The sequence below is a fragment of the Fonsecaea monophora genome, assembly GCF_001642475.1.
Source record: "Fonsecaea monophora strain CBS 269.37 chromosome Unknown Scaff98, whole genome shotgun sequence".
Taxonomy (NCBI): Eukaryota; Fungi; Ascomycota; class Eurotiomycetes; order Chaetothyriales; family Herpotrichiellaceae; genus Fonsecaea; species Fonsecaea monophora.
The window spans coordinates 10215-36320 of record NW_019174029.1 but is presented as its reverse complement, the minus strand read 5'-3'; the positions used below and the strand labels follow the sequence as shown (position 1 = coordinate 36320).

General features: G+C 52.3%; 8 protein-coding genes across 8 annotated transcripts; 5 read left to right on the top strand and 3 right to left on the bottom strand.

Moving 5' to 3' along the window:
* Positions 1-621: 621 nt before the first annotated feature.
* On the top strand, positions 622-1847 carry AYO21_09630 (hypothetical protein; the record flags this gene model as incomplete). Its single annotated transcript, XM_022659560.1, has 3 exons — positions 622-834; positions 908-1136; positions 1198-1847. The coding sequence occupies 3 exons, from the start codon at positions 622-624 to the stop codon at positions 1845-1847; spliced, it is 1092 nt and encodes a 363-aa protein (XP_022508114.1).
* Positions 1848-3197: 1350 nt separating this feature from the next.
* Positions 3198-6155, top strand: AYO21_09629 (hypothetical protein; the record flags this gene model as incomplete). The annotated part of the gene is made up of 1 exon (XM_022659559.1): positions 3198-6155. One exon carries the CDS (start codon positions 3198-3200, stop codon positions 6153-6155), a length of 2958 nt encoding a protein of 985 aa, XP_022508113.1.
* Positions 6156-6566: 411 nt separating this feature from the next.
* AYO21_09628 (hypothetical protein) lies at positions 6567-7971 on the top strand (the record flags this gene model as incomplete). Its single annotated transcript, XM_022659558.1, has 3 exons — positions 6567-6705; positions 6778-6935; positions 7246-7971. 3 exons carry the CDS (start codon positions 6567-6569, stop codon positions 7969-7971), a joined length of 1023 nt encoding a protein of 340 aa, XP_022508112.1.
* Positions 7972-9912: 1941 nt separating this feature from the next.
* On the bottom strand, positions 9913-11455 carry AYO21_09627 (hypothetical protein; the record flags this gene model as incomplete). Its single annotated transcript, XM_022659557.1, has 3 exons — positions 9913-10887; positions 10936-11120; positions 11176-11455. 3 exons carry the CDS (start codon positions 11453-11455, stop codon positions 9913-9915), a joined length of 1440 nt encoding a protein of 479 aa, XP_022508111.1.
* Positions 11456-13095: 1640 nt separating this feature from the next.
* On the top strand, positions 13096-14766 carry AYO21_09626 (hypothetical protein; the record flags this gene model as incomplete). The annotated part of the gene is made up of 1 exon (XM_022659556.1): positions 13096-14766. One exon carries the CDS (start codon positions 13096-13098, stop codon positions 14764-14766), a length of 1671 nt encoding a protein of 556 aa, XP_022508110.1.
* Positions 14767-15846: 1080 nt separating this feature from the next.
* Positions 15847-18525, bottom strand: AYO21_09625 (hypothetical protein; the record flags this gene model as incomplete). Its single annotated transcript, XM_022659555.1, has 1 exon — positions 15847-18525. One exon carries the CDS (start codon positions 18523-18525, stop codon positions 15847-15849), a length of 2679 nt encoding a protein of 892 aa, XP_022508109.1.
* A 437-nt stretch (positions 18526-18962) lies between these two features.
* Positions 18963-20075, top strand: AYO21_09624 (hypothetical protein; the record flags this gene model as incomplete). Its single annotated transcript, XM_022659554.1, has 1 exon — positions 18963-20075. The coding sequence occupies one exon, from the start codon at positions 18963-18965 to the stop codon at positions 20073-20075; it is 1113 nt and encodes a 370-aa protein (XP_022508108.1).
* Positions 20076-22956: 2881 nt separating this feature from the next.
* On the bottom strand, positions 22957-24132 carry AYO21_09623 (hypothetical protein; the record flags this gene model as incomplete). The annotated part of the gene is made up of 1 exon (XM_022659553.1): positions 22957-24132. One exon carries the CDS (start codon positions 24130-24132, stop codon positions 22957-22959), a length of 1176 nt encoding a protein of 391 aa, XP_022508107.1.
* Between the last annotated feature and the right edge of the window lie 1974 nt (positions 24133-26106).

Here is a 26106-nt window from a genome sequence, read left to right as displayed (position 1 = left end):
AATGCAGCCCAAAATTAAGACAGAAGACAGACATGTTTTTCTTCATTGCCTGCGCCTCTCACTTTCAGAACCACAACATCCTGTCCCATACATCCTGTCAATTATGGCAGACAACTGCTTGATTGCTTGAAGATTGTCCTCCTGTTCTGCCACGGTCGATCCCAGAGACAGCTTTTGGCCCTACGGAGTTTCTACATCTTCGCTGCTTAGTTAGGCGACCGACGGCGATCAATACTTAACCGAGCGCGACACAATTGACATTTCACCTACGGTTGGACCAGCTTCATACAGCACAATTACGGTAAACAAAAATATAGTGGTGATGCTGGATGGTGTGACAACTGCTCTTTCACTCCCGTCTTTGTGCCGGCCCCTCTTACTGGGGTTGCTGTCGGCCGAGGGAGGGAGGCGTCGGCGTCAGCGTCGGCGGATGCGGCGGTCGAGCTAGGCAACACGCAACACCTCCTTCCGCTTCAAAAGCGTCATCCCATCCCAACGCGCCCACCGACGTCGTACCTCCGGACTTTATCCAACATCATTCTCAACGCTCAATCTTCTCTCTTTCTCCTCCAGTCCTAGCCTCTATGAGAGGATAGCATTGCTCACCATCATTACATCAAAATGCCCAAAGGTCCAAAGTCTATCGGCGTGCTGTGCGGTGAACTGGGCATGGATGGCGTTGCCGAAGCCAAATTCCGCAAAGATGCCCAGGCCTACCTCAAATCTCAGATTGAAGATCTTCCCAATGCACCGGATGAATTGATTGAACCTGTCGCCGTGAGCTTCCTCGAGACCGGAGGCGGTAATAAACACTTCTCGTGGGACGCTGCTCTTGTAAGCTCACTTCTGATATGGCTGCTTTCTTCAGATGGCCTTGGTACGTGTCTGCGCTGACAGCGACATACAGAACTATCAATGGGAAGCCAGCGACCATCGCCACACTATCCTCCGCTACGTGACCGATATCATGAAGATGCAACGGTGGTACACAATTGACCGTCTTCACAAGCGCATCAATGGTGCCGTGAACTGCCCTGGCTGCTTGCTGCACTCTCCAAAACAGGGGAGCCCGGAAACCGTCGATAATGCCGGGACTGTTAATCACACTCAAATCGATGACACCAGGTCCTCTGATGGTAAGCTTGTTTCTCGAAGAGAATGACGCCGGGCTGACGGCTGTACCTCTACACTTGACAGGATCCGATGCTGGAAGTCTTCATCACGATTCAGGTAGAGACGACGCCGTTGGGCGCAGCGAAAGCAGAAAGCGACACCGTGCCAGCCGTGACCACTTTCCTGAATCGGAAAAGAAGCGGCAAAAATCGACAGGGTCGCAGGAGGAGACCGGCAGAGTGAGCATCTCGAGAGACGAAATCTCACGGAACACGTCTATCTACGACAATAATACCTTTCCGAAAGCACGGCTTCCGGCCAGCTCAAACGCGCACGCTGGTTTTACACCAGTCAACCCTACCCCTGTCATGGAACTCCGGCCCCCATCCAGACACGAAGCTCCATCCCCTACGCTTGCTTCTCAAACGCTCACCCTCCGAGACTTCAACCTCTCTATGCGCTATCGCGGTAAGCAGTGGCACTTCAACAGCGTCGCGCATAAAGCCAAAGTCCTCGAGCAGATCCTCTTGCAAGAAGAGAAGGATGTCGAATCCTACCCCACCCTGGCATTCTCCAAAGGAGCCAAAAAAGCAGGCCTTGGAATTGACGGAAGTTCAGACGATGACGAAAGTGTCTTGAAAGATTACTTCCGCTGTTACTCACATTTCATGAACAACCGATTTCCACGGAATGAGAAGTTGTTGCTCGAGAATGGAGTGAGGCCTTCGGCGTAGCTATTGGCAAGAACGAAACATCGAGTTTGCCCTGGATGTTAATCGGTGGTAGTTGACCTTCTGGTGGTGCTGGCGCGTATTGGCAAATCGTTCAAGGATCAGTGCAGGTATTGAGGCTCGCTCGTTCAGGAAGAGGACCTGGTAGCCACGGTGGCGAGGACGGGGTTTGAGAAAAGCATTGTCCTGTTTTACTATGTGTATCTACAGTCTGGTTTGAAGAGTTTGCTGGAGCAATAAAATAATGGAATCGGGTCTTTGAGGCCTGTGAATTGACGCTGCCACAGCTAAGCAGCAGTGCTAGATTCTGGCATCCCCTGACCGTTCAAATGAACCCCAGGTGCTATAGTCCACGAGTAGATAGGTGATGCTTCTGGGTGGCGATCTGACAATTCTCCCCTTAGTTCAGCCCTCGCACTCCTGGTCCCCTTCCTCCTCTAGCATGCGAGCGGCAGGCCTTTCGCAGTCACAGTCTCGCTTCGTTCTCGTGTTGCAGGTGCATAAGAGTGGACATGGAATAGAGTCGGACCAATGAATGGCCCAACAACAGAAAGTAGTGAGGCTACATTGATGGGGGAGGATTGTAGCGCGGTCTGCAAGGTTACGGAATGCCGCGAATTGCGGTGGTGGCTTTACCTAGCGTGTCTAGCCTGCTTCGGCTAGTCCCATTTCCTCCCCCGAGATTGAATCATCTCTTGAAAGAACCGGAAATCCGTGATAACAACGCCTCCTTTCTGTTTGATCTCTCTACGATAGACAAGAAGACTCTTTCAAGACCGACCTGCGCAAGACTTTCAGACTGATCCAACCCTTGGCTCAGTCTCGATCATCACTCCAGCTTTCTCCTAAAACTTTTTATGCACCCTGCGCCTTCTGAAGCCTCTCAAAACGCGACTTCAGTAGAACCCGCCCAGCATCTCCCCTCGTCTTCTTCGCAGCATGGACTTCCAGACATTGAACATGAGGCCTCTGTCGGCTTACTCTCCACGAGTAACCCCAGAGAGCCGACTCCAGACTTGGAGGAATCGGCTGACAATGTCTCCGTCCGCTCCGTGGGCACCCAGCGTGGACGGCCATCCAACACCAGATGGATAAGCAGTCGAGACAGTTCGTCTCAAGGCTCTCCTGGTAGTCGTATCGACGAATATGAAAGGGCACACACTCAATATCGAAAACCGTCCGACGGCATAATCTTTCAGGTTGTCCCGTCCGCGAAAGATAAGACCTCGAGGGTCTCAGTTGAAAACTTCCCCAATGGTAGGACGCGAATGCAGACTTGCAGAAGGATACTAACAGGCAGCAGAGGTTCTCACTCACATTCTCTCGCACCTGCCTCCAGAGACTCTGTCTTCCATGAGCCTCGTGTCCCAACGGTTTCACAAATTGGTCACGACACCGCACGCATGGCGCATTGCGTTTGCCAGATACTTTCCCGGTGCTGAATTGTTGGCCACGGGCACAAACAAGGCGACACAGGAGTCAGTTTCGGATGTCGAGAGAGCACAGCGCAGGTCGTTCACGCGGTTGTCCGCCCTTTCCTCGTGGAGGAGCGAGTATATCCTTCGGACACGATTGCTACGCTCTCTCGGCCGCGGCCGGCCTGCGATTGAAGCAATATCTCGTGCTGGTGCTTCCCGTCATGCCAGTAGCGCAGCTGCGGCTGCCGTTACTACCTATGCATCCGGCTTGTACTATCCAGTCAGTCATCTGCACGCTACATTCGGGGTGGGCTTAAACAAGAAGCAGCCGTTGTTCATGCATGGAGCAGTGGAGCAAGGCGCCGTCACCGTAAGCGACCCGGCCAGTGGTAAACCTGGTTCATGGGGACTGACGGATTTCGATGCCTTCAAACACTTTGCTGACCAGTTCCCTGGTGAATTGCCTTATGGGTTGGGACCCGGGAACATGGTTGGGATGACCAATGTCATGGACCTCAGTCAACCTTATGGGAAGGTATATGGAGAGGCTTGTCCAGGAGGGCGAGTCTTCTACACCTCGACGAGCGAGCAGCGGGGCCGATTTGTGTCCATTTCCTCAGCGGCCAACCATGCGCTCGGTATCCCTGAAACGACGATGATCGGCTGTGCTGTGTGCTCGGTCTGGATTGCCAAGTCCGAGTCTGTTCTCAAGGCCACCAGTGGTATATTCGGCTTTCTTGCAGGGTTCTCGAATGGAGTGCTGGCAGCGTATGCCCTCGGGGTCAACCCGGTCCATGATCGCCGGTTTGACAAGGGAGAACTTACAGCCAAATGGGTTCTCTGTCCAGGTGTCCCGATCATTGCAATCTGTGTCGATGAGAGGGTCTCCGCTCGGAGATTATCTTCACGTCGGATCTGGGCTACTGTGCTTAATGCGCTTGGAGAGGTATTCTACCTCACAGACGTCCCTACGAGGCCAGAGTTTGTCGGCAAGGCTTCGCCCGAAGAGCTTGATCGCCTGGCTTGGAGAACGGGAAGAAGTGTGCAATGGTCATTGGTCGAGGCTACGCGACGAACAGCAAAACCAGACCCGTTTGGCACGGCAAAGGTTGATGGCAGTTACAGTCCACGCATCTCGAGCGACGCATGTAACTTGAGCAAAGATCAGATCGTCGCTGAAACCAAAGAAGTCGAGGAATTTCTACGCCACAAGCCAAAGCATTTTCAGAACATCTGCAACGGGTGGGACATGCAGCGACGACTGACCACTGATTTTGCTGGAGACGACGGTGCCAATGCTGGGGAATCCGTTTTCGTCGTGGAATGCGGGTTGTATGGGAACAACGGGGCTTCGGTACGCCGTTTTACCAGATGCATGACCAAGATTACAGTCGATCCGGAGCTGGACAGCTGGCCAACGATCCAGTCGACCATCAAGCAGGCTTCCATCTTTGGGACGACAAGCCCACCTCAACAATCTCCGTACTCCTCTCCAGCGCCGAGAAGTGTTCCCAGGTCGCGTACTTCTAGCCAAGATGACATTGTGAGCTCGAGATCTAGAGAAGTTTGGCACATTTCGAACTTCTCATTTGCTGAACACCGAAACATCCACATCTCGGCATTGGCTTCTGACGAGTCGGAGTTCGCCACCCTGCACGTTAGTGAGGATCCTCTCCTTGGAATGTCTGGTGGCTCCAATACATCTTCCCCTCTTGCGTCGCCTCTAGGCCACAGCGGCACGTTGAGCTCGAGCTTGGAGATTCCGGGTCACCGTGCGCGACTGTTCGGGATCGGTACAATGTCTGGCATTGTCATGCTTTGGGACATGCGTGCTGGCCTCTCTCCCAGTCCCGAGGTTGTCAACACCATCTCGCCAGTCAGGGTCATATACACAAAGTCTCCGCAGATTGCCTCGCTTGCTCTCACCTCTCTGTACGTTGTTCACGGGGGTAATGAAGGTCTGGTTCAGGCATGGGATCCGCTGGCGTCCACAAATGAACCAGTCAGGACACTCAATTCTCGATTCTCGGACCGAGCAAGACGACGCATCGCTCAAGCTGAAGCTTCTGTGCAAGGCGTTGGAAACAACTACTATGCCGCTGGAGCGATTGTCCTGGACCCAGACCCGACAGTGTTGCGGGGCATGGTTTCGTTGGGTTCTTATGTCCGATACTGGTCTTATAGCTCGACTGCCGCGGATGCGTACAAGACGCGCAAAAGGGGCCAGCTCCGTCGCCGCTCAGAGCGCGGCAGCAACTCTACGCCAGCTAGCCAGAAGGTCAGCGCAACCGGACGTGGACTGATCAAGGACTATATCAGTAATGAGAGGCATGAAATGGAGCGGGATAAAGTCGTAAGGCAGAAAGAGCTTGAACGTCTGAGCGGACGATTTGGTACCAATATCTTGGGTGAAGGGGCAAGTGAGGAGGAGCTACTGGCCTATGCTACGATGTTGAGCGAGGAAGCGTTTTCCAGCGATCAGAAGAAGAGGCAGGAGACTTATGGCGACACTTCGATTGCCTCGCCCATTCCATCTCACAGTGGCGCAGAGAATGCAACTGATGCCGAGCTGGAGGAAGCCATTCGTCTGAGTCTGCTGGAAAGCGAGCAGATGTCGTCTTCACCAGCAATGAGCGCCAGTGACTTTGACATTCCCATTCGGTATGCGAAAGGCTCGAGACATGGAGCACCTTCGAGAAGTGGGAAGGCCGGGAGCAGCAAAGCAAAGGCAGCTACGCAGGAGGAGGACGATTTGGCATTTGCCTTGCAGTTGAGTCTCGCCGAGGAACAGAGCCGCATGGCCATGGACGAAGACTTTCCTATGCTTTCGAAATCCACGAGTGGTGGCTCGGACGGGAGTGGGAAGGGGAAGGGCAAGTCCAAACGGCGTTGAGGGTGTTGGGTTTGTGCTTTGCTGGTGCTATACATTTCTCTATCGTGTGGTGTGTGGGGGATTGGTTGGTAACATGCGTATATTCTTCACTGGCCTTTGCGGTCACTTTCTTAGGGGTAGCTTGATAGCTAATAAAGTCAAGGTAAACAAGGAGAAGTGAGAGCTAAGTGAAGCCGAAGCCGGATCTCGGCTGAGCCACAGTCCAAGACTCGGTCTTCTTCGAGCTGCGGTGAAGCTCAAGCTCCCCGATGCGCAGCTCCAGCTTTTCCCCGAAATCCGTCAAGCCGTGAAGCCGTTTTCGTTGCAGCCTCGGCCAACACTCCGCACTCAAGCTTTGACTTAACCCTGCGTTCATCTGTCGCAGTTAGTGTTCCCAATGCTCTCTGTGAGTACCAGACGAGCTCAGCAGCGATGACACCGTCTGTTATGTCCCTCGCCCTGCTGCGGCGGGCGTCACCGTCGCCATCCCTCTATCATGGCCTCAAGAGACACTTTTCCAACACGGTCGCCCGCGAAGCTTCATGGGGCTTCATTGGCCTGGGTGCTATGGGTTTGTTATCCCTTTACTCGCCGAGAGAGAGAGAGAGAGCATTACGGATTCTGATTCAATGTGTTTATACAGGATACCCCATGGCGAAGAACCTACGAGCCAAGATCCCCGAAGGCGACACGATGACCGTCTTCGACGTCAACACTGCGGCGTTGGAGAGGTTCTCCCAGGAAGCTACACCGACTGGAGTATTCGTGGCAAAGAACCCTCGCGAGCTGGTCGAGAATTCTGTGAGTCTGCACCACTTCGTCCATCCTGATTGCGAGGGCTTCTCCAGTTTTCCTTTACATGATGAGCAACTATTGTTCTATCTATGATCTAAGTTGGGGACGGGGGGATCCCGCAAAGGGGAAACCTCCCCCCGTCCTTTGCCATGATTTCCCTTTTAGTTTATAGCCAATCCTCTGAAAAAGAAAAAGAAAAAGCAGTCACGAAAACATTTGACAAGCGAAGGAAAAAAAAAACACATATAGCCAGGTCAACTGGCCTCAGAAGAAGCGCGATGGACTGACTGTTTATGCCCGTTCCTTGGGTATCTAGGACAACATCATCTCGGCACTCCCTGAACCACGACACGTCAAGGGTGTGTTTGGAGACATCCTTGCCTCTTCGCTCCCCAAACCCCCCACAGAGCAATCCAGGCTCTTCATCGACTGCTCCACGATCGACCCCATCACGTCGCGCGAAGTCGCCAAGCTGGTCAAGGACAAGGCGGGGGCCGACTTTGTCGACGCACCCATGTCGGGCGGCGTGGTCGGTGCCCGCGCCGGCACGCTGACGTTCATGGTCGGGTGTGAAGAGAAGGACATCCCCAAGATCGAGAAGATTTTGCTTCTCATGGGCCGGAAGGTGTGGCACATGGGACCGCAGGGTACGGGGTTGAGCGGCAAGCTGGCCAACAACTACGCGCTGGCGATCAACAACATCGCGTGCGCCGAGGCCATGAACCTCGGGGTGCGGTGGGGCATCGAGCCCAAGGCCCTCGCCAACCTGCTCAACTCGGCCACGGGCAAGAGCTGGCCCAGCGAGATCAACAACCCCGTCCCCGGCGTCATCGAGACCAGCCCCTCCAGCAGGGACTACGAGGGCGGCTTCGGCGTCAGCCTGATGAACAAGGACCTGAGGCTCGCCATGGCCGCCGCGAGCGAGGCCGGCGCCAAACTCGCCCTGGCCGACAAGGCCAAGGAGGTCTACGACCAGACCGAGAAGGAGTACAAGGGCAAGGATTTCTCCGTGGTCTATCGCTGGCTGGGTGGGAAGGAATAGAATTACCTAGAAAGAGAGAGCTTACAAGCCTAAACAGAAAAAAAAAGTCTCAATCGGGGTCGACTTCTACTTGACTTTACTTGACTCGACTCGGCATCCTCCCACATGTATGAATGTGTATGTATATGCACTCCTTTAGTACTTTTAGTACCTTTATATACCTCGTACAGTACAGAAATACACACCGAGACACATGGGCTTTGGTAGACAAAAACATTTATTGTTCGAGCCATGGTTCTCGAGACATGGTACAGAGTACACATATGCATATCTACCGAGTCCCTCCTTGTAGAGTCCGTGAGTCCCTCGTAACGCGTGCTCGTTAAAATAGTCACGTGAGGACGAGTCCAGTCCCATGTCCAGTCCACGTCCACGTCCAATCCATGTCGAGTACTGTACATAGGTCCATGGTACATACGCGTATGTACAGTAGAGTACTCGGTCCCCGTAGAAAAAGCCTGACAGGCGCCGTGAATAATATTTGTCTTACTCGTTCATCCGTGTCAACTGACACGAGCACCGAGTACTTCATACACCGCAGGGACTCGTTACAGGTAGTACAGTTCGTCATACCCCACTTGGGCTCCTGCCCCTTTCAACTGAGGAGGCCTGAAATGCAGGGATACGGGATAGGAAATCATATATCTGTTGTACACATACGAGGTATATACCGTATGAGTACCGAGTATACCGAGCACCTCGTCCTTCGTACTCATACATTGAATAGACAGATCCCAATGTCTGGTTCAAAAAGAGCCTGACAATTGGCTCGTTGGTTTCCCCTAACAGCAACATAATAAGTAATCTTCTGGTTCTTGTTCTTCTCCCCGCCACTGCTTACTCTTACAGTCATCCAATAACAACCCCATCCGTTTCTCGGGTGGGTTGGCGGAGATTTGCCGCTGAGCTTCTCTCACAAAAGCCAGAGCAGTGACATGCATCAGCATCTCGAAAAAATAGGGGGCACATCCGGGGAAATCAATGTCGGCACGTCTTGCCAATACGAGCAAACAGGAACGTAGATGCAGTACCGGCGCTGCAGAACGCTGACGGGCAACAGTGGTGTGGATGTGTCTTCGTCTGGCCCGCGTCTCATGTTCCAGACCGGTTGGCGCCACATTTCCTCGTTAGCAATTAAGGACAACAATTGGCTTCGAGATAAAGGCGAATCGGGGTGCACAGAGTGCCTGCCAGCTGCTGACAGCCTGGCCGTGTCCCCCCGTGCCCCCCTCGCTCTCTAACAGAAGTCATCTTGCCAGAATAGGATTCCCTCTGCCCACAGCCGTGGGAACATCCCGAACTACGAGTATGACTCGTTGGACTAGAGCCGGGTGGAACTTGAGATGGGGCGGCGATTCCCGAGAGGTGCCAAAAGTCCGGACTTCGGGTGCCACTGCGACATCTTCACGTTGCCTGCCTGACCTCACAAGCTAGAGGTTTAGAGACCAAACCAGGAATTCGTGATTTGCTGCAATGGTGCAGGAGGAATCCTGCAGAAACGGTAGCGACTCGAGGTGTGCCTTCGACCAGAGCCGGAGTAGGCAAACACCACCGAGCGTGTGAGAGTCGGTCCCCGAGGATGGACCATGTTGTGCATCAATGACATGTCAACGGTATGGTCAGGGTACTGATAATGGAAGGAATTATCAATGAGCTGAGGCCTCCAAGGCGACCGCCATATAGCAAAACGGCATTCTTTGGACATGGGTCAATCGCGCGTTCTGTCAAAACCACTTTCGGTCTTGTTCGTACCTCGAGGATCCGAGGAAAAACTGATTGGCTTTCGAGGGTCGTTGAATCTCGTTGCAGACAGTTCGTCCAAACGAGATGACGCGGAGCTCGAATCGGGAGGAGGACTGCTTCCCATTTGGTGGCCAGTTCATAAACCTGTGAGGCTGGGCGTGTCGGCGTGTCTCTGTTCGACGCAGAGGTCGTTCTCGTCTATAGAATGACATTCCGAATAGCCATGGTTGCGATACGAGAATCCTTCTCTTCGGATTCTCCCCTTTCCTTCCTCCTTACTGCCTCGTCATAAGCCTCCTTTGCCAGGAGGCTGATAGCATCCTCGAAAAAGAACATTTTTAATTCCTTCTCCAACCTTTTCCATTGTCGAGCTTCGCCGTAGTTGTCCAAGAACTGTCCCATGACAGTTGTCCAGCCACGGGGACGAATCTGTCCATGCTGTATCACAGTCGCAATCATCATATTCGTCCAGAGATAACACTTGCGTTCCGGCGCTTTGTGGCTGGGCGTTTGGTGCAGAGCAATGTCCGCTAGAGCTTTCAGAGCTGTCTCGTAAAAGCCAGTAAGATGATCTTGAAAGTGAATCACTCGCAACAGGTAGCAGTATGCCACCAGACCATGAGATAGAAATCTCTCTGTAGTGGTGGTTTGCAGAGTAGCAAGTCGATGAAGATCTTCGAGGGTCGTCTGGATCTTCCTTCTCGAGGTGACACCGAATTCTTGGACGCGAATGGTATCCGACAATTTCGCCTTCACCGTGGCAAAATGGGACAGCAGTCGAATCATTTGTAGCGAAAGCACCCCCGTCAGACCAATGTCACAGAAGCCTTGGGGCAACTTGGACAACATCTCACAGACTTCAGGTTTGAAGGGATGGGCCATGTAGACGGGGAATTCGGCATTTTGGACCAGTTCTCCAGAGTACCGAGTTGACTTGTCAGGCGTCGAATCTGCCGCAAACAGAAACGACCATAGCGCCTCATAGGCGTCGATATTGGCCTTGAGCAATCGTTCCCAAGGTGTAGCACCATTGATCCCACCCCTTAGCCTGATCATCTGCCTCATACCCGAGACATGAGCGTAGGCACCGGTGTGGTCGCCCAGAATATAATCAATCGTTCCTAAGGTCGCCACGACGAGGATGGTAGTATCGTCTGAACACTGTTGAGGATCCTGAAGTCGAGAGCGCAGTTTAGTCATGACATTTCCCCGGTGCCATACAAAGTGCCGGTCGCCACGAGCGGACTGGCCCGAAGTGGCGAGGTATGTAGCTCGACATAGAGCGATGAGGCCCTCAAAGTAGATATCGGATGACATGGCAAAAGGCCAAAGCAGGCTCACATAAGGGTTAGAATGACTGTCAAAGGCAAATGCGGTGCCATGCTGAGGCGCCCAGACCTGGACATCTAGATCCAATTAGACCCAATGGGACAAAGAGAGATTGTCGTTCGATCGACTCACAATATTGGGCCATGGTTCCCACGCAGCCAGTGCTTGGGATGGGCAAGGTCTGGAAAGGATCAAGCTGGAGTCCGTTGGAGGGAGACCTTCTGATTTGCAATTGACTGGCAATGGCCTTGGACAGAAACTCTTCCTTGGCCTTCTTCACCTTGGGATCCAAGTGCTTTAGGGAGATAGCATTGCGCCGCGGTGATCGAGGAACCCGCCGCCGTTTGATGGCATTTTGTTGCGCCCAGGATTGCGGGGTGGTGATCGAGACAGTCAAAACCGGTTCTTGCATAGTGTCGGAATGCATAAAGTCGCTATGTATCCCTCCAAAACTGCGAGCCTAGATCATCTCATATTGCATCATATGAAATGGGCGCGATGGACGTGAGGAGCGAGTTGAACAGACGGCGTGCGTTTGACCATACAAGATGAGGAAGAAGGGGACGACTGTGACTTTGTGCGCCTGACAGCCCTTCTAAAAGCCCTCCAAATGAGCACACAACCTTTCCTGCGCCACCTTGGACATTTGCTGCTTATTTGATACGGACGAGTCAAAGGGGGAGAAAGGGGTTGAGCAGTCCCGACGAAATTGTGCCTTAGCGGTGATTGTAGGGTGTGGGTAGGTCAGACGGTTAATGAATGTCGAGCAACCGGAAGCGAAGGCGAGGGCGAGGGCGAGTAGTAGCGGGAACAGGACGATGGTGAGATCTGATTGTTTTGTCTTACAACAAGCGCAGTCTGAAACAAACGAGGGGAGGCAGTACCAAGTACCTCGCACTCGTGCCTACAAGTACTCGGGAGGTACCCAATAGGTAGAGTATGGGGCCTTGACCCCCGTATCAAGTAATTATACGGGTTGGTTCGATAGGCCTGGAGTGCTTCTGGTGCCTCCCCTCGTGCCCTCCTAGGCTTAAAATTGGTGACACATTTCCGCGGTGGGTATGGGTGACAGCGGCGGCAGCGTGGCCAAGAGCCTCTTCTCGGAAGCCACTTGGTGCCTCTAAACGAACCAGTCAGAGGGGGTTGATGATCAGGAGGGGCGACGCATGACTTATCCGGGCGCCTTAGTCAAGAGTGGATTGTTCATTATATAACACTAGCCATCCAGCTAACTGGGCGTGCTGGGCTTGGCTGTGGGTGTTACGGGTAAGAAACGGGAAAGTATGGGCGCCCAGGTCTCGGGTTAAGCCTCTTCCAGGCACCTCCCACGTTCACCAATGATGCCTAAAAAAGATTCACCTTCTCCGTTGCTTCCCACTAACTAAGATTTGGTTTGCCCTTGGACACTACATCACTGTGCATTGGTGGCCTGTACCGAGTCACCGAGTATACCTGTACTATGACTACATACATATATCAGCCCTGGGACGACGAGGGGAAAATCCTGCATTTGTATCCTTATCCAACACATGCACCTATAATTTTCAGGGGCCCCCCATGATTACTCCGTCCTGTGGGCACGATACTGCACGTATTCCGTCTACACGGCACAACACAAAATGTCCGCTCCCCCAATCGGCCTCCAGTTAATGCCTCCAGTTAAAAAAAGGGTCGCCCACATGGCTAGGTCTCCCCTTCAAGTGCATCTGTTACGTTTGTCGCTTCATTCCTTCGTTGCCCACTTCCTGCCCGTCATCTCCCCAGCCATCATTACTCCGTATTCACATGCCTGATTCGTACCTGCCATGTTTTGAAGGTCAAAAACCAACTTGCAAATTCCAACCTCAACAATCATCAATTCATCAATTGCCCACTTTAATCCTCTCTGTCTTTCGCCTCTCCTCTCTCTTTGTGTTTGTTGCATTTGGTCAAGGTGTCTGAAATTTGTCTGCTCTCTCATCCGTCATTGTCTGTGCTTTTGTTTCTCATATCCTGACTGCTTCCCAATACCCTGCTCGTCCAGCCATGGATCCTCGATGACCGCCCTCCGTCATGATTCTACGGCCCTCGAGAAAGCTCGCTGGGCCAATGTATCGTCGAAAGTCCGGCCTCATTGCGGCTCTGCTCACCCTGTTTCTCTTCCTCCTTTTCCTACAAACCCGAATTCAATATGATAACGCTGTTGAGCCTCCTCCACTCACCCACCCCGAGCCTGTCCCTGAAGCCGTGTCTCAACAAGAATCCGAGCCGAAACCACCGGTCAAGATCAAGAACCCCCTCCTCGATAGCCAGGCTGCGTTCTGGCGGAGTCTTTATTTGATCATCTTGAACAATGATCCCAATTGCCGGAACGCTCCCGACCTCGTGGTACCGCAGAAGCTCGATATTGGCTTCGATCCCACTCACGACCATCCTCGACCTGATATCCTGTACATGGATACCGCCGACGTCAAACGCATGCGTGAGGCACATTCAAACTTTGTCAATGACTTGAAAAGCAATCCTCCCAACATACCTTATGAGCCGGGCACACGTGGCATTGTCATGACGGGGGGCTTTAGCCAGCTTCCCGTCCTGGTTATATCTGTTCGCATGTTACGAAGGGCCAAGTCTGAGTTACCGGTTGAGGTTTTTGTTGCCGATCAGTCTGAATGGGATGAGCAGATCTGTAATGTTGTCCTACCGGCCCTCAACGCCAAGTGTCTTCTCCTTTCCGACATTTTCCATGCCGCCAGCGCGGGCGTGTCGATCGACCGATTTCAGTACAAAGTCATGGCTATCCTATTCTCCTCATTCGAAGAAGTCCTGTTGCTTGATTCTGACGCCTTTCCGGTACACAATCCTCTTCCATTGTTCCAGGAAGAGCCCTTCAAGAGCACCGGATTGATCGTCTGGCCGGACTTCTGGTATGCCTCTGAATCTCCCTACTACTTCGAAATTGCGAAAATCGACAGGATCCCCTCCTTGAAAGAGCGAGCTGCTGTCGAATCGGGTGAAGTCATGTACTCCAAAGCCAAACATCAATTGTCTCTTCTACTTGCGGCATATTACAACTATTACGGGCCGACCTACTACTATCCCCTCCTCTCTCAAGGTGCCCCGGGCCAGGGTGACAAGGAGACGTTTGCTTGGGCAGCCACGGCCCTCAAGCAGCCTTTCTATGCTGTCCATCAACGGGTCATGGCACTCGGCCGGTTTGACTCCTCTGGCAATTACCTTGGTAGCGCTATGGCTCAGCATGATCCCGTGGCTGATTATGCATTCACGAATGCCTATGGTCCTCCCCACGAGCGAACCCAAGACATTGAGACTGGAAAGGACAACCATTTCGACATTCAAGCTTCGGACGTAAAGCCCTTTTTTATTCACGCCAACTTCCCCAAGTTTGATCCGGCCACCATCTTTGACCATCAAATGGTGGACTTTTCCGGAGAGGTATCCGGCGCCGGAGGCCCCACTCGAGACACAAACGGCACGAACGTACGTTGTTGGATGGACAAAGGTCGTGCCATCGAATTATTCGGCTTCGACGTGGAGTACAGGTTCTGGCAAGAAATCAAAGAAACTGCTTGCGAGAATGAGCACCAGTTCGGCACATGGAAAGGCAAGCAAGGGATCTGCGCGAGAACTCAGAAGTATTGGAACGACGTCTTTGGTTCGGATGCTGCACTTGAAGACCGGCAAAACATGGGAAACTCGGTGGAAATGCCTGCGCCCCCTTGACAAAAGTCGCCGCATACTCGGACGCGGCCTCTGTCGGCTCGTCCGCACACCTTCCCCATCGGCCGAGAGCACACGATTCCTCGATATTGATAATAATGGGCTCATCCAAAAGCGCTCCTTCACAAATAAGGGCGGCTGAGTTTTTGTACATTTTTGGGACGCACAAACAACGATTAGACTGAAGGTATTAGCGATTTGATCCCGGCGCCATGGGAAATTTTGAAACGATGTCACGATCAAGATACAAAAGGTTCACATGGAAATACACGATACCATGTATAGATATGGATGATATGGGATAATGGACTCTGTTGTGACGAGCTGGGTCTCTATGTGAGGTGCTCGAATGAGCCAGATGGTAATAGTCTGAGAGTGTTGGTCAGGAATGTGTGATATTTGTTCGAACAAGCACCGACCAAGCCAACGACAAGTACATAGGACATAGCTTGATCTGACTTTGAACAAGACATTCCAGCACGGCTTACAAGATAACGATGCTGCATAGGGCTGTTCCTGAATGAATGACCTGGACGAGTGAGTGAGTCGCCGAGTAACTCTGCGCCACCAGATTCTTCTCATTGCCGCAATCGAGATTTTTGACGATGCCACACCCTTCCCGTGAATGTCTGTTTGTATCTCAACGATAGATCATCACACGTACACTACAAGAAGGAAGACCAGAAAAGACATGGGCAGACGATTCAGCCAGCACAGCCAGCATCATGAAGCAGATCTGGGATGGTATGGTATGCTATGGATAGTATGACACCAGTCGAACCAAAATAGAAGATTTGATTGAGTGACTGAACGATTGATTGATTGATTGATTTGGTAGTCTCTCTCTCTGGTGCCCAAAGAAGATAACAACACTTGTCTCTGAGAAGTCTGGAGCCCGAAACCCGCACCTGAACCCATGTCCCATCTGTTCCATATCGACTGTGACTGTCGACGACAACCGGTAAATGCCAGCCAGCCAGCAAGCTAGCCTGGACTTGACGCCACTATTAACACAGAACAAAGCCAGACCCAAAAAAGCACATATCCGCCCATAGAGATTGGTTGCCCAAACAAGATCCCTCTCTAATATGACTCCTCGAGTTCCGTGCTCCATGCCGCATCGCTGCCCTCGACCCTCACAACACCGCAATGGGCGTTCTCATCTGACATCTCCCTAAATCTCTCCTGCGCATGGCGATACTGAGAGCTTTGGTATCCGGTGTGATGATTCTTCGCCGGCGGTGGCCCCATCTGCCCTGCAAAAGCGGTCCCTCCAGCAGGCGGGCCAGCCGCTGTAACCGGTCGCTTCTGCCCGTTCGTGTTATAGTTCGGACCTAGTGCGTTGGCCATGGGGTTGTGACCAAGTGTTTTCGACGAGTAGTAAGTATCCCGGAGATCTCGTTCAGGTTCCATATCTGAGACATCCGAATATGTTTCCCAATTCTCACTCCCACTAGCTGTGGTGCCAGTCGTCATGTTGGACGAAGTATTGGAAGTTTGGCGAGAAACAATCGTTGAAGGTGGCGCAGAGGGGTTATGTCGTATGCTCTGGCTATGGCTATGTATGGAATTGGACGAAGAATGGGAAGGCTGATGTTGATGTTGATGTGGAACATGAGATTGGTAGAATGGATCGGATTGATGAGATGGAAGGGGGGCGTACTGGGGGTGTTGCTGACCGCCCCGATTGATGAGTGAGGCAGACATATATGACATTCTCTCGCGGTCGTCATAGACATCTTCTGGGCTCATTGGTCGCACGTATCGACTACTTTCACTCGATCCAGAAGAGATGGTGCTTGCAGGTCTATTAGACGTAGGCGGAGGAGGCTGGGAAGTCACTGCGAGAGCGGGTGCGGCTTCTGGCGGTGGCACAAACAGATCTCTCATCTTTGGTGGAGGTGCGCGTGGTGGTCCCATCGTCCTGGCAGTTTGCGCGTAGTTTTGCTGTGGTTCTGCTGGCATGTGGTATGGACCTTGTTGAGGAACTGCCCGGCGTTCAGGTGAGTTCTTCAAATTTCCCAGAGGGACGCGAGCCGGGATTTTGGAGGGAGACTTGGGTTGGGATGAGGAAACAGTGGTCGTGACTACTGAAGTTGGTGCCGCTTGTTGTCGCATGGTGCCAGGCCTGCTGGTTGTAGGAGTTTTCGCGGTTGTTGATCGTGGTGGCGGGCCTTTCATCACGCTGCCTGGTCTTGCTGGAGGTGCAGACTTTGCGGCACTAGCAGCTGCTTTCGAAGCGGTCGCAGGAGCAGGGGTCTTTGATCTCGGCGGGAGACCATTTGGTGTCTTGGATCGTGGCGGAGGTGCTTTGACTTCAGTGTCTTCGATCTCGTCTAGCATTCGTTCACCCTGGACCAGGAAGGGTCGCCCATATTCATCCTCGTACTTCTCCAAAACCTTTGTCAACTCTGCTATAACCTTTGGCAGCTCCTTTGCGATCCGCTTTCTCATCTTCTCCTCTCTTAGCAACTTTCCCGGATCACGTTTCTCTCCCTTTTGAGGTTTCAACAAGAGGCGTGAAGCATCATTGGCAGATGCCGCCAGAGCCTCTCGGTCGGCTATCAGAGACTTGTACTTCTCGACCATAGCGAGAATGGGTGCTCGTTGTTCTTTTAGCGTCATGAGTCTTTCGATTTCCGCTTCGTGGGCAGAGAGCAGAGCGTCACTGTAGACGTCTGAGAATGCCGGCGTGAAATCGAGCATCTCTTCTTCGGAGAAGTACAGTGTATCCCAGAGTTCTTGCAGTCTGACACGAGCATCCTCGACAAACAGATGCAAATTCTGTCTCTTGAGCTCATTGAGTCTCGCCAGTTCGTCCTCGAACTCATTGATGGTCCTAAGTCCACAGCCTCGGTTGGCAGCCAGGAATGCTTTCCTGTCGGGCTCTTCGATTCCAAGCCGATCCCACAGCGTCTCGATACTCTTCTTCACTTCACTCAAGCGTTTCTCGCGGTTCTTTTTCTCGTCCAGGAGCTTATCGCGACGACTCTTCAGCCGATCAAGATCGGCCTGGTGTAGACCTAGCTGCTCAGGCGAGTCGCGGTAGTGTTGAACAATCAGGGAGTCTGTCTGTGCTTGGGGGATGCCTAGCTCTGACCACAACCTAACAATCTCTTCTGCAGTTTGTTGCACGATCACAACTCTCTTGTTATATTCATCGTATACCCTGGTAAACTCTTCATCAAGTGTGGCGACGTAGGAAGGGGAGAGGTCGAAGTTGGGAGGACAGCTATTGGAGGAGGTAGGAGGTAGTCTAATCTTGACAAATGATGACTCGAGGTGAGAAGAGTATGACTCGAGGGCTTGTACAAGCTTCTTGACTTGTTCAAAACGTTCGCGATGTAATCTGTTGACAACATTGTATTTCTCTTTGAGGTCGCGTAAACAGTCGATCAGGGGATAGGTGACCCGTAGACCTTTGGTGTCCAAATCGTAGCCTCTGTCCTTTTCGTCCTCAAGAGATTGTTCCATCTGTTTGATGGTTTTGATGATGTTCTGAGCCTCTTCCGTCATGGCATTCTTCTCTCTGATGAGGTAGTCAGTACACTTGTACATTTGAGAACTTGGGGGATTTTGTCCATACGAGTTGACTAGTCGAAGCTGGTTGTGTAGAGCTTCAGATAGAGCGGCAAAGAGCTCTGTTTCCCTCGATTCGCGCTCATTTCGAGGAACTCCTATCTCGTCAAATATGGCGTGTAGTTGGCCGATAATTGTGTTGACTTGGGTGGTGAGGTAGCTCGTATCCATAGATGGAGGCATGCTTGCGACTCAGGCTCGCGGCCGAGAGCAGCTTTGCAAGTTTCGTTCTCGATTCCGATATAAACGGCCAAACGGTTGCATGGACAGACGGGAAGAATACGAAGGAGCACGCACTATGGAGAACGAAAGATGGTCAACAGGTGGTCGTGGCGTGCTGTCGAATCAGGATGAAGGTGTGGACGATGCCATCATGCCGAAAGATCTGGTTGTGTTGATGCGCGATTGTTGACGGAGCAACCACACACACTGCACAAGTTGAAGTGCCGCGTGCCTCACCGCCTTGGATCTAATTGTCCGAGGGGCAGCGGCAGAATTGTTTCAACTCCAACACCTGCGGATTAACGCATCAACGCCCACATCAGGCACACCAGGTACAGCTGCATCTCATCCATCACTACTGACACACACGTTGTCGAAACGTCTAATACTCCTCTACCATGTCGACCCTCTCAGCTTTGCGTAACTGGGAGGCTGAAAATAATGTCATCACCATCGACCCCTTCCAAAATGCCCTTTACAACCTGCCCGATCCTGCCGCCTACAAGACCTTACAAAACTCAGCCCCATGGAAAAAAGATCCTGATTACTTCACTCACGTCCGCATATCTGCCCTTGCTCTCCTCAAAATGACAACCCACGCCCGGTCCGGGGGCAGTCTCGAGATCATGGGTCTTATGATTGGTTACGTCTCGGGTCGATCGCTCGTCATCACAGATGCTTTCCGCCTTCCAGTCGAGGGGACGGAAACTCGAGTCAATGCGCACGCTGATGCTGATGAGTACATGGTCAATTTTGGCATTTTTTCGAGAGAAGGAGGCGGCCAGCTGGAAAACGCCGTGGGGTGGTACCACTCACATCCGGGGTATGGTTGTTGGCTTTCAGGCATTGATGTTCATACGCAAAAGACACATCAGATGGTCAACGATCCCTTTGTTGCGGTGGTGATCGATCCAGACAGGACTGTCTCGGCTGGTAAGGTGGAAATTGGTGCTTTCAGGACCTACCCGGAAGGGCACATTCGCAAGCACAAACAATTTACAGACGACAGCGATGAGTACCAAGCTATTCCTCAAGATAAGATCCAAGATTTTGGTGTGCATGCCAATTCCTACTATCCTCTGGAGGTCACTCACTACAAATCAACTCTTGATACGCATTTGCTCGGCCTGTTGTGGAACAAGTACTGGACATCGACGCTGTCACAGTCACCTCTCTTCACCAATCGTGACTACACCAATAAGCAGATCGCCGACCACGCCGTCAAGATCCGAGCAGCAGCGAACAGACAGAGGGCTGCTGCTAGCATGTTCCGACGAGAGCAGGAGTTGGTAGGAACGGGAGACAAGAATTTCAAGGTTGTAAGAGATGGTACCATGGAGCAGATTGTTCGAGGCGGCAACAAGATAGCCACAGAAGAGCTTGCTGGTCTGTTGGCACATGAAGTCAAGCAAAAGTTATTCTGGGGAGTGGTGCAGGAGGCCAGGCAGAACGCAGCTCAGCAGACCGCCCAATCGATGACGGACGAAGCTGTGGCAAGCAACGGCGGTTGAGCAGCGACAATGATGGGTGAACCCTTCCTTATGCAGCAAAAGTTGGACGAGGGTACCAACACCAATTGACAAAAGCCCAGATGGTCATTCAATGAGGCGACTCGGGCTGTCGAAACTCTTCCAGAGCCAGCTGACCCACCCCACGAATGAGAGTCGATGAGCTGACTTGAGTCGCGTTCAGTACTTGGGGTTGCGGGCTAGGTCTGAGGGCGGAGGAATCAAGGTGATGACAGGCTTATGAGACGACGACCAGAGGGCCAGGGCGATACATGGGATATGAGGATAAATGTGGAGATGAGACTGGCCTGGCGGAGTGTCTTAATAGAATAAGCCAGGCTTCCGTCTGCGCCATCCATTGGCTTCGACCATGTAATCATTCAGATCAAGCTCCAAACTCTAGAAACATGCGCTTGTCCGCCCCATGGGGAAGCCGACAGGATTTTTCTACCAGCTTGAGGAGCGCATCTCTAGCTAGGTATCAATGTGTTTCCTAAGCAAGTAAGTACTCGGTAAATATCGAATACTTTCAAAGGGGGACATCCGTGTTGCATGAATAAAGCCATTGAAACTCCTGAACGAATACGTCTGGTTTTGTACCGGGTACTGCTCAGGCAATTTTTATATGTATTGTATCTCTTCCCCATGACGGGGTTTCAGGCACCCAGGCAGCGGATACTAGGTATTAACTAGCGAGCAGGCAAGTAGCTCGGTAGATATGTAATTATTCTTTCTCGCCGTATCTCTGCTCCCCTTTAATGCTTGGTATTATCGTATTCACATTCCTTTTTATAGACCAATTAACTACTCGGTACACAGTGTGATTACATGTCCCCTGTTTAATCTCTGTATCTCCCCCTCCCGTTTCCGATCCTCATACTTGGTACAAGTAGCTACCGAGCACCTCAGGACCCCGTAACGTGTCTTCCGAGACAAGATCCGTGCGGAGGTCTTACTCCTTGTTCTGAAATCCTTACTCTCTAGCTCTGTAAAAGTACGAGTACGAGGTACAACCACTCCTACGACTCCTACTTCCGAGTATGTAATGCGGTAGATTGTCACGGGTGGGCGGGTGTGTGGAAAATTACCCGTGGCAAGCCGCGGCCCGGGGCCCGGGGTTCTGGGGGTGTCCTTTCTACCCTTCCTGCCTTCTCGACTTCTACGGAGGTACCACTACCGAGCACCCATATTTCGAATTCCTTCTGCCTTTGCACCTGCGGAGTGCCACACGTACGCGCCTGGGGCCGGCCGACGAGCCAGCTGGTCCAGCCAGGCCGAGCAGTCGGGGGTGGGCTCTCTTTATTGCTCCATGAACCAGTTAGCCCGCCCTCTCCTCTTCTCTCTCGTCCCCTTTGCTGGGGACTCCCCAGGTCCCTCATGCCCTACTAGGAACCTACCCAGACCAGGCCCTCAGTCGCAATTACCTTCAGGACTTTGTATCGAGTAGGTACAGATCTCCTCGTGCATCCCTACAGTACCAATCTACAAACATACCTCATACAAGTGCACCGTACCGAGCACACCGTACGCGATACGCGGTACTTTAATAACCGTGCCCCCTTGCCTCGCCCAGGCCTTCCCTCGTTTCTTCCCCTGCTTCTTTCCCCCACCCGAAGCGAAGCAGCCAGACAAGCAAGGGTCGTCGGAGTTCGGGGTCACCCACCTACAAGAACACTCACTGACACACGCACTCACTTACGCAGTCACTCAAATTCCGGCTGGCTAACTCACTCACTCACACACCTCCGGCCTTAACTCCCCGGGTCCCCTCGCTCCACTGGCTCCGCGGCTCCCCCTGGCCTCAACTCCCGAAGGAACCACAAGTACACAACAAGGTGACCTCGGAACGTGTCCTGTGAGTTTTCTACACAGTACCGAGTACCTTCTCCTTCCTAGTCGTAGACCCCATGTTTGCGGAACCTTCCGGCCATCATTATTATTCCTCCGCGGTTGACCTCCTCTCATCTCCGCGCAGGGTGAAAGCAAAAGCAGAAGAAGCCGGCGGCAAAGAATGTAGCAGAGCAACCTTTCGTAGGTGAATCAAACGTGCTCTGGCCCCCATGGCTCCAAACTCCTATTGGTATCATTTAGCACTTCATATCGAAGCATATAAGGTATACCCGGCTTACAAGAAACATTCGAGAGCCACAAAGAATTGGATTGAAGGACTTCAATATGGATATAGTTATAGATATAGGGTGGATGCACATCTAGCTCCAAAACAATATCAATGCACAATCCCTCATCCCATTCCCATTCCCAACCGTAGCGGCTCAGCAGCTCGCCGGTGACCAGTGCACAACCTCCAGGCAATCCTCAATCTCAAAGATTCAAGATCCATTAACCCATGCCACCTTTCATCTCAAAGCGGCCGTTACAATTTCTTCCATGCCATCCATCGCTTCTTTTCTCTCCCTGAACCATAAACTTCTCCTTGGTCAGGCGAAGCGTCCAAATCAATAAAGTCCACCCAAACCAAAGCGTTCCCATGTCGGTGAGCCTTGAGTATCAATGTCCCTGGTTTTTGGACCTGTTGCGCTCTCAAGATCCGCCCGATATCCGAATCACCTCCGTAGGTGTATGGGAATCCCGCCACCGGATTCCCTACTCGTCATGGCGACGGCCGCGAGGGAATCAATCTCTCAAGTGTAGTACCACAGAAGCCAAATTCCCTCCGTCACAGCCTACCCTTTCCACCAAGGTCAATCGCCTCGCGCTAGATGCCATAAGAAACCAACCCAACACAATTCCCACTCCATTGCTTCCACATTCTCCAGACAAGACAAAAACACGCTGAAACGCAAGACAGATTCAATAAATAGATAATTCACACAAGAAAATATTTTTCAGGTACACAAAAGGTCCCACAGATATCAAGGGTCGATCACAGCCGAACTCGTCGGGGGTTCGTAAGACGATACTGAGAAATGTCAAACACGATGGAGCCTTGGTCACTGGCGTCGTCAACCTCGATAGTGTCGCTCACCAGACCGGCTGGGCTGTCATTGGACACAATATCGGGTGCACTGTAAAGCCCATGTGGCTTCACGCTGTCCAAAGGTGGGCCGAAGGCAAGAGGACTCGGATCTTTGCCGACGCCGATTTTGGGCGTAGGCAGGTGATCGACCGACGGTTTAGTCGATAGAGAACCGTCTGAAGCAGCATAGCCTTTGATGAAATCCGAACCAAAATCATCAGCTTGCGAGGATTCTTCGTTCTCTGCTTGAACTTTCTTCAAAGCCTCGGCGGCTGCAGAAGCCTGCCCGAGAAGAGCATCGAACTTCTGCAACATCGATTCCAGTTCGGTTTTGCAGTCCCCATCTCGCAGGAACTGGTGCGCCGCCGTCTCACACAATGTCTGGATCTGCTCAAGCTCTTTGTCCACTTGTAGAAAATTCGCCTCCTCATCAGAGGAGGCCGGCTTGTTGGCCGCAACACGGCCTTTTGCTGGCAGTAAGGTCGGGGTACTTCGGGATACCATGGAGCTTCTGATATCGTCAAGCATGGCAAGACCATGGCTGGTTCGAGCGGTCAACGTGGGAAGTCGGAAACCTCTAGCAGCCGCAAGTGCAGCTTTCCCTTTCCGCAGGTTGTTTCGGCCAATGCCGATCTGCTTCACCATAGTATCGAGCTGTTCTTGCAGATACCCATCGTAATAGACGACGACGTGATGCCTGTTCCTGAATTTCTGAGGGCCCGACGCACCCGAGCGGATGGAAGGGCCTGGCTTCCTCTTTCTCCGTACTTGTGCGTATAGATATTTGTTCCCAGCCTCTAGCGGATTGAATTGTCTAGGATCAGGGGAAGACAAGCCATCAGCACTCTGGATTGTTTGAGTCTTGTCATCGCCTTGTTCCTGGTCTTGGGGATGGATCGAGGACACTGAGGGTGACTTCCTGCGCTTCGGTTTGACTTGGTTTACCAGCCGAGAATATTCTGCCGCGAACTCGGCATGCTTCTCAGTAACATGGGTAGACAATGCTTCAACGCTAGCCCGCCAGGTGGGAAGGTTATCAACGAGATAGACGAAGCTAGAATGGGCATCCATAGCTTGGGCCATGGCGGCCACAACAGGTGAAAGGAGGTAAGTTCAGTGCACAAAGTGGTTGAACAGCTTAAGACATCGTTTCGGTGGCTCCAAGTCGTGCGAGGTTGGAGTGCACCGACAGGAGAGCGATGTTAGGAATGGAGGAGGAATGAGACGTGAAAAGCGGTGTGCGGGTATTCGAAGTTAAGTATGGGTGTCGAAGTTGCCGGTTTGCGAGACACAGGTTGGAAAAAGTGTGGCCGATTTGAAAGGTGAGGTCGAAATATACACACAGTACTATCCACAGCGTTCCAGCTCAAGAAAGCTGAACCTGACGGACTAGATATTGCGAAATGCGAGGGTAGAGAACGAGCAGGTCAATGCGACAAAAATTCGTGGAGTGGTAGGCGTGGACTCGAGGGTGATGGGTGGTAGTATTCGGGAGAGTGGGAATCGGCGAGAGGAAGTAACACGGACTGGAGGAGAAGATGCGGTGTCAGATGCGAGCAATTATTGTAACGCAACGTGGTGGATGGAGGTGGCGATGGAGCAGAAGCTTTTCCCCAGTCAAGCGTCTGGCGTCAAGCGTCTGCGCAACAGGGTTGATTCCCTCCACAACCGTCGATTACCAGACACTTGCAGCAATGATGTCGACTAGACCAGATCCAGCAGTCGGAATATGGTGAGATCAACAAGAACAACTTAGACGGGAAGCAGGAAGGATAGAGGCAAAAGATATGGAAGAAGACAGGAGCAGAACAACCTGAGGCCGCAGTCGTCCTTCTCGACTCCGAGTGGAAAGTCACCTACGGTAAATGCCTAGCGGCACAGTGGCACCTTCCGTGGAGCCTATCCTCCTTTGGTAGAGGAGGCTGCCGGGTGGGAGAACTGGACAACCATGGGCACGATGGGCATCATCTGGGCACCAGGGAAGGATCCTTGGTGCCCGAAGAGCCTAAACCAGGTATTCAGGTGGTCCAGGTGCACAGATCCCTACCTATCAAGTCCCTGGCTCACCTGGCTAAACTAGGTGACTAGCAATTTGGCATCAGGGTCGCTAGGTACTTTGACCAAGTAGACAGATGGCCGTCTTTCTCCGTGCCTCCTCTTCCCTCCCTCGCCCTCGTTTGTATCCTGGCTGCCCAGACTAGTTCGCTTCATCCACGCTTCGTCGACTCATGCTGATCAGAGTCATCAGACTACAGTTTGAATCCCTATCTGGGCAACTGGGGCAAGGGCTCATTTCTCCTCCCCCCCATCCACTTTGGCTTCTCTGAGTTACGGCTGTCGCCTCCGCACCTTCAGCTTGACCTTACCAAGTACAGTAGAGGCATGCCCCCAGCCTATTTGCGAACGCCGAGCAGGGAACGATTCGAAGTCACTTGTGCTTGACCTTGAACTTGTCCCCACCACCAACCTCTTTCCACCTCCCGTTCGGCCCGTCTCGCAGCCTACCCAGAATAGGTCTTTGCACCCAGCCGGAAGACTGGCATCAAAGCCAAGGGTGTTTCGCTTGTCCACAGCTGACGCCATGGGAAAAAACAATCTTCTGTACGAGTAAGGAGTTCAAGGATCCTCTCACACAGTGCCGGTGGTCTACCAATGACAAGAGATGAACCGGAAAAGTCCTTGACTCAAGGCATGCTGAGATTCAAGATGGATACGAGGACACACTTCGGCAAGGGTGTCGACTCGTTGAGCATGGACCACAACTCCGTGCTTGTTGCATCACGCCCATGCAACCTAAGGACAGCAGAAGCCCAGCAAATTCGGATAGGAAGTCAAAACGAGAAGCGATCATAAGGAGCAGGGAAGACTTTTGTGCTAACGATCCACCATTCGCGGCGCACCGCCGTTTACTTGGCGCTGAAATAGTGGCTTGCGGCCGAAAGAGGATCAATGCAGCTGGGCCGTCACAATCTGTCATTACTGCAACTCAGTCTGCAGGTCGAGTCGAAACAACAGGAAACGAGCCACCAAAATTCGTGGCGGACGAACACTTGCAAT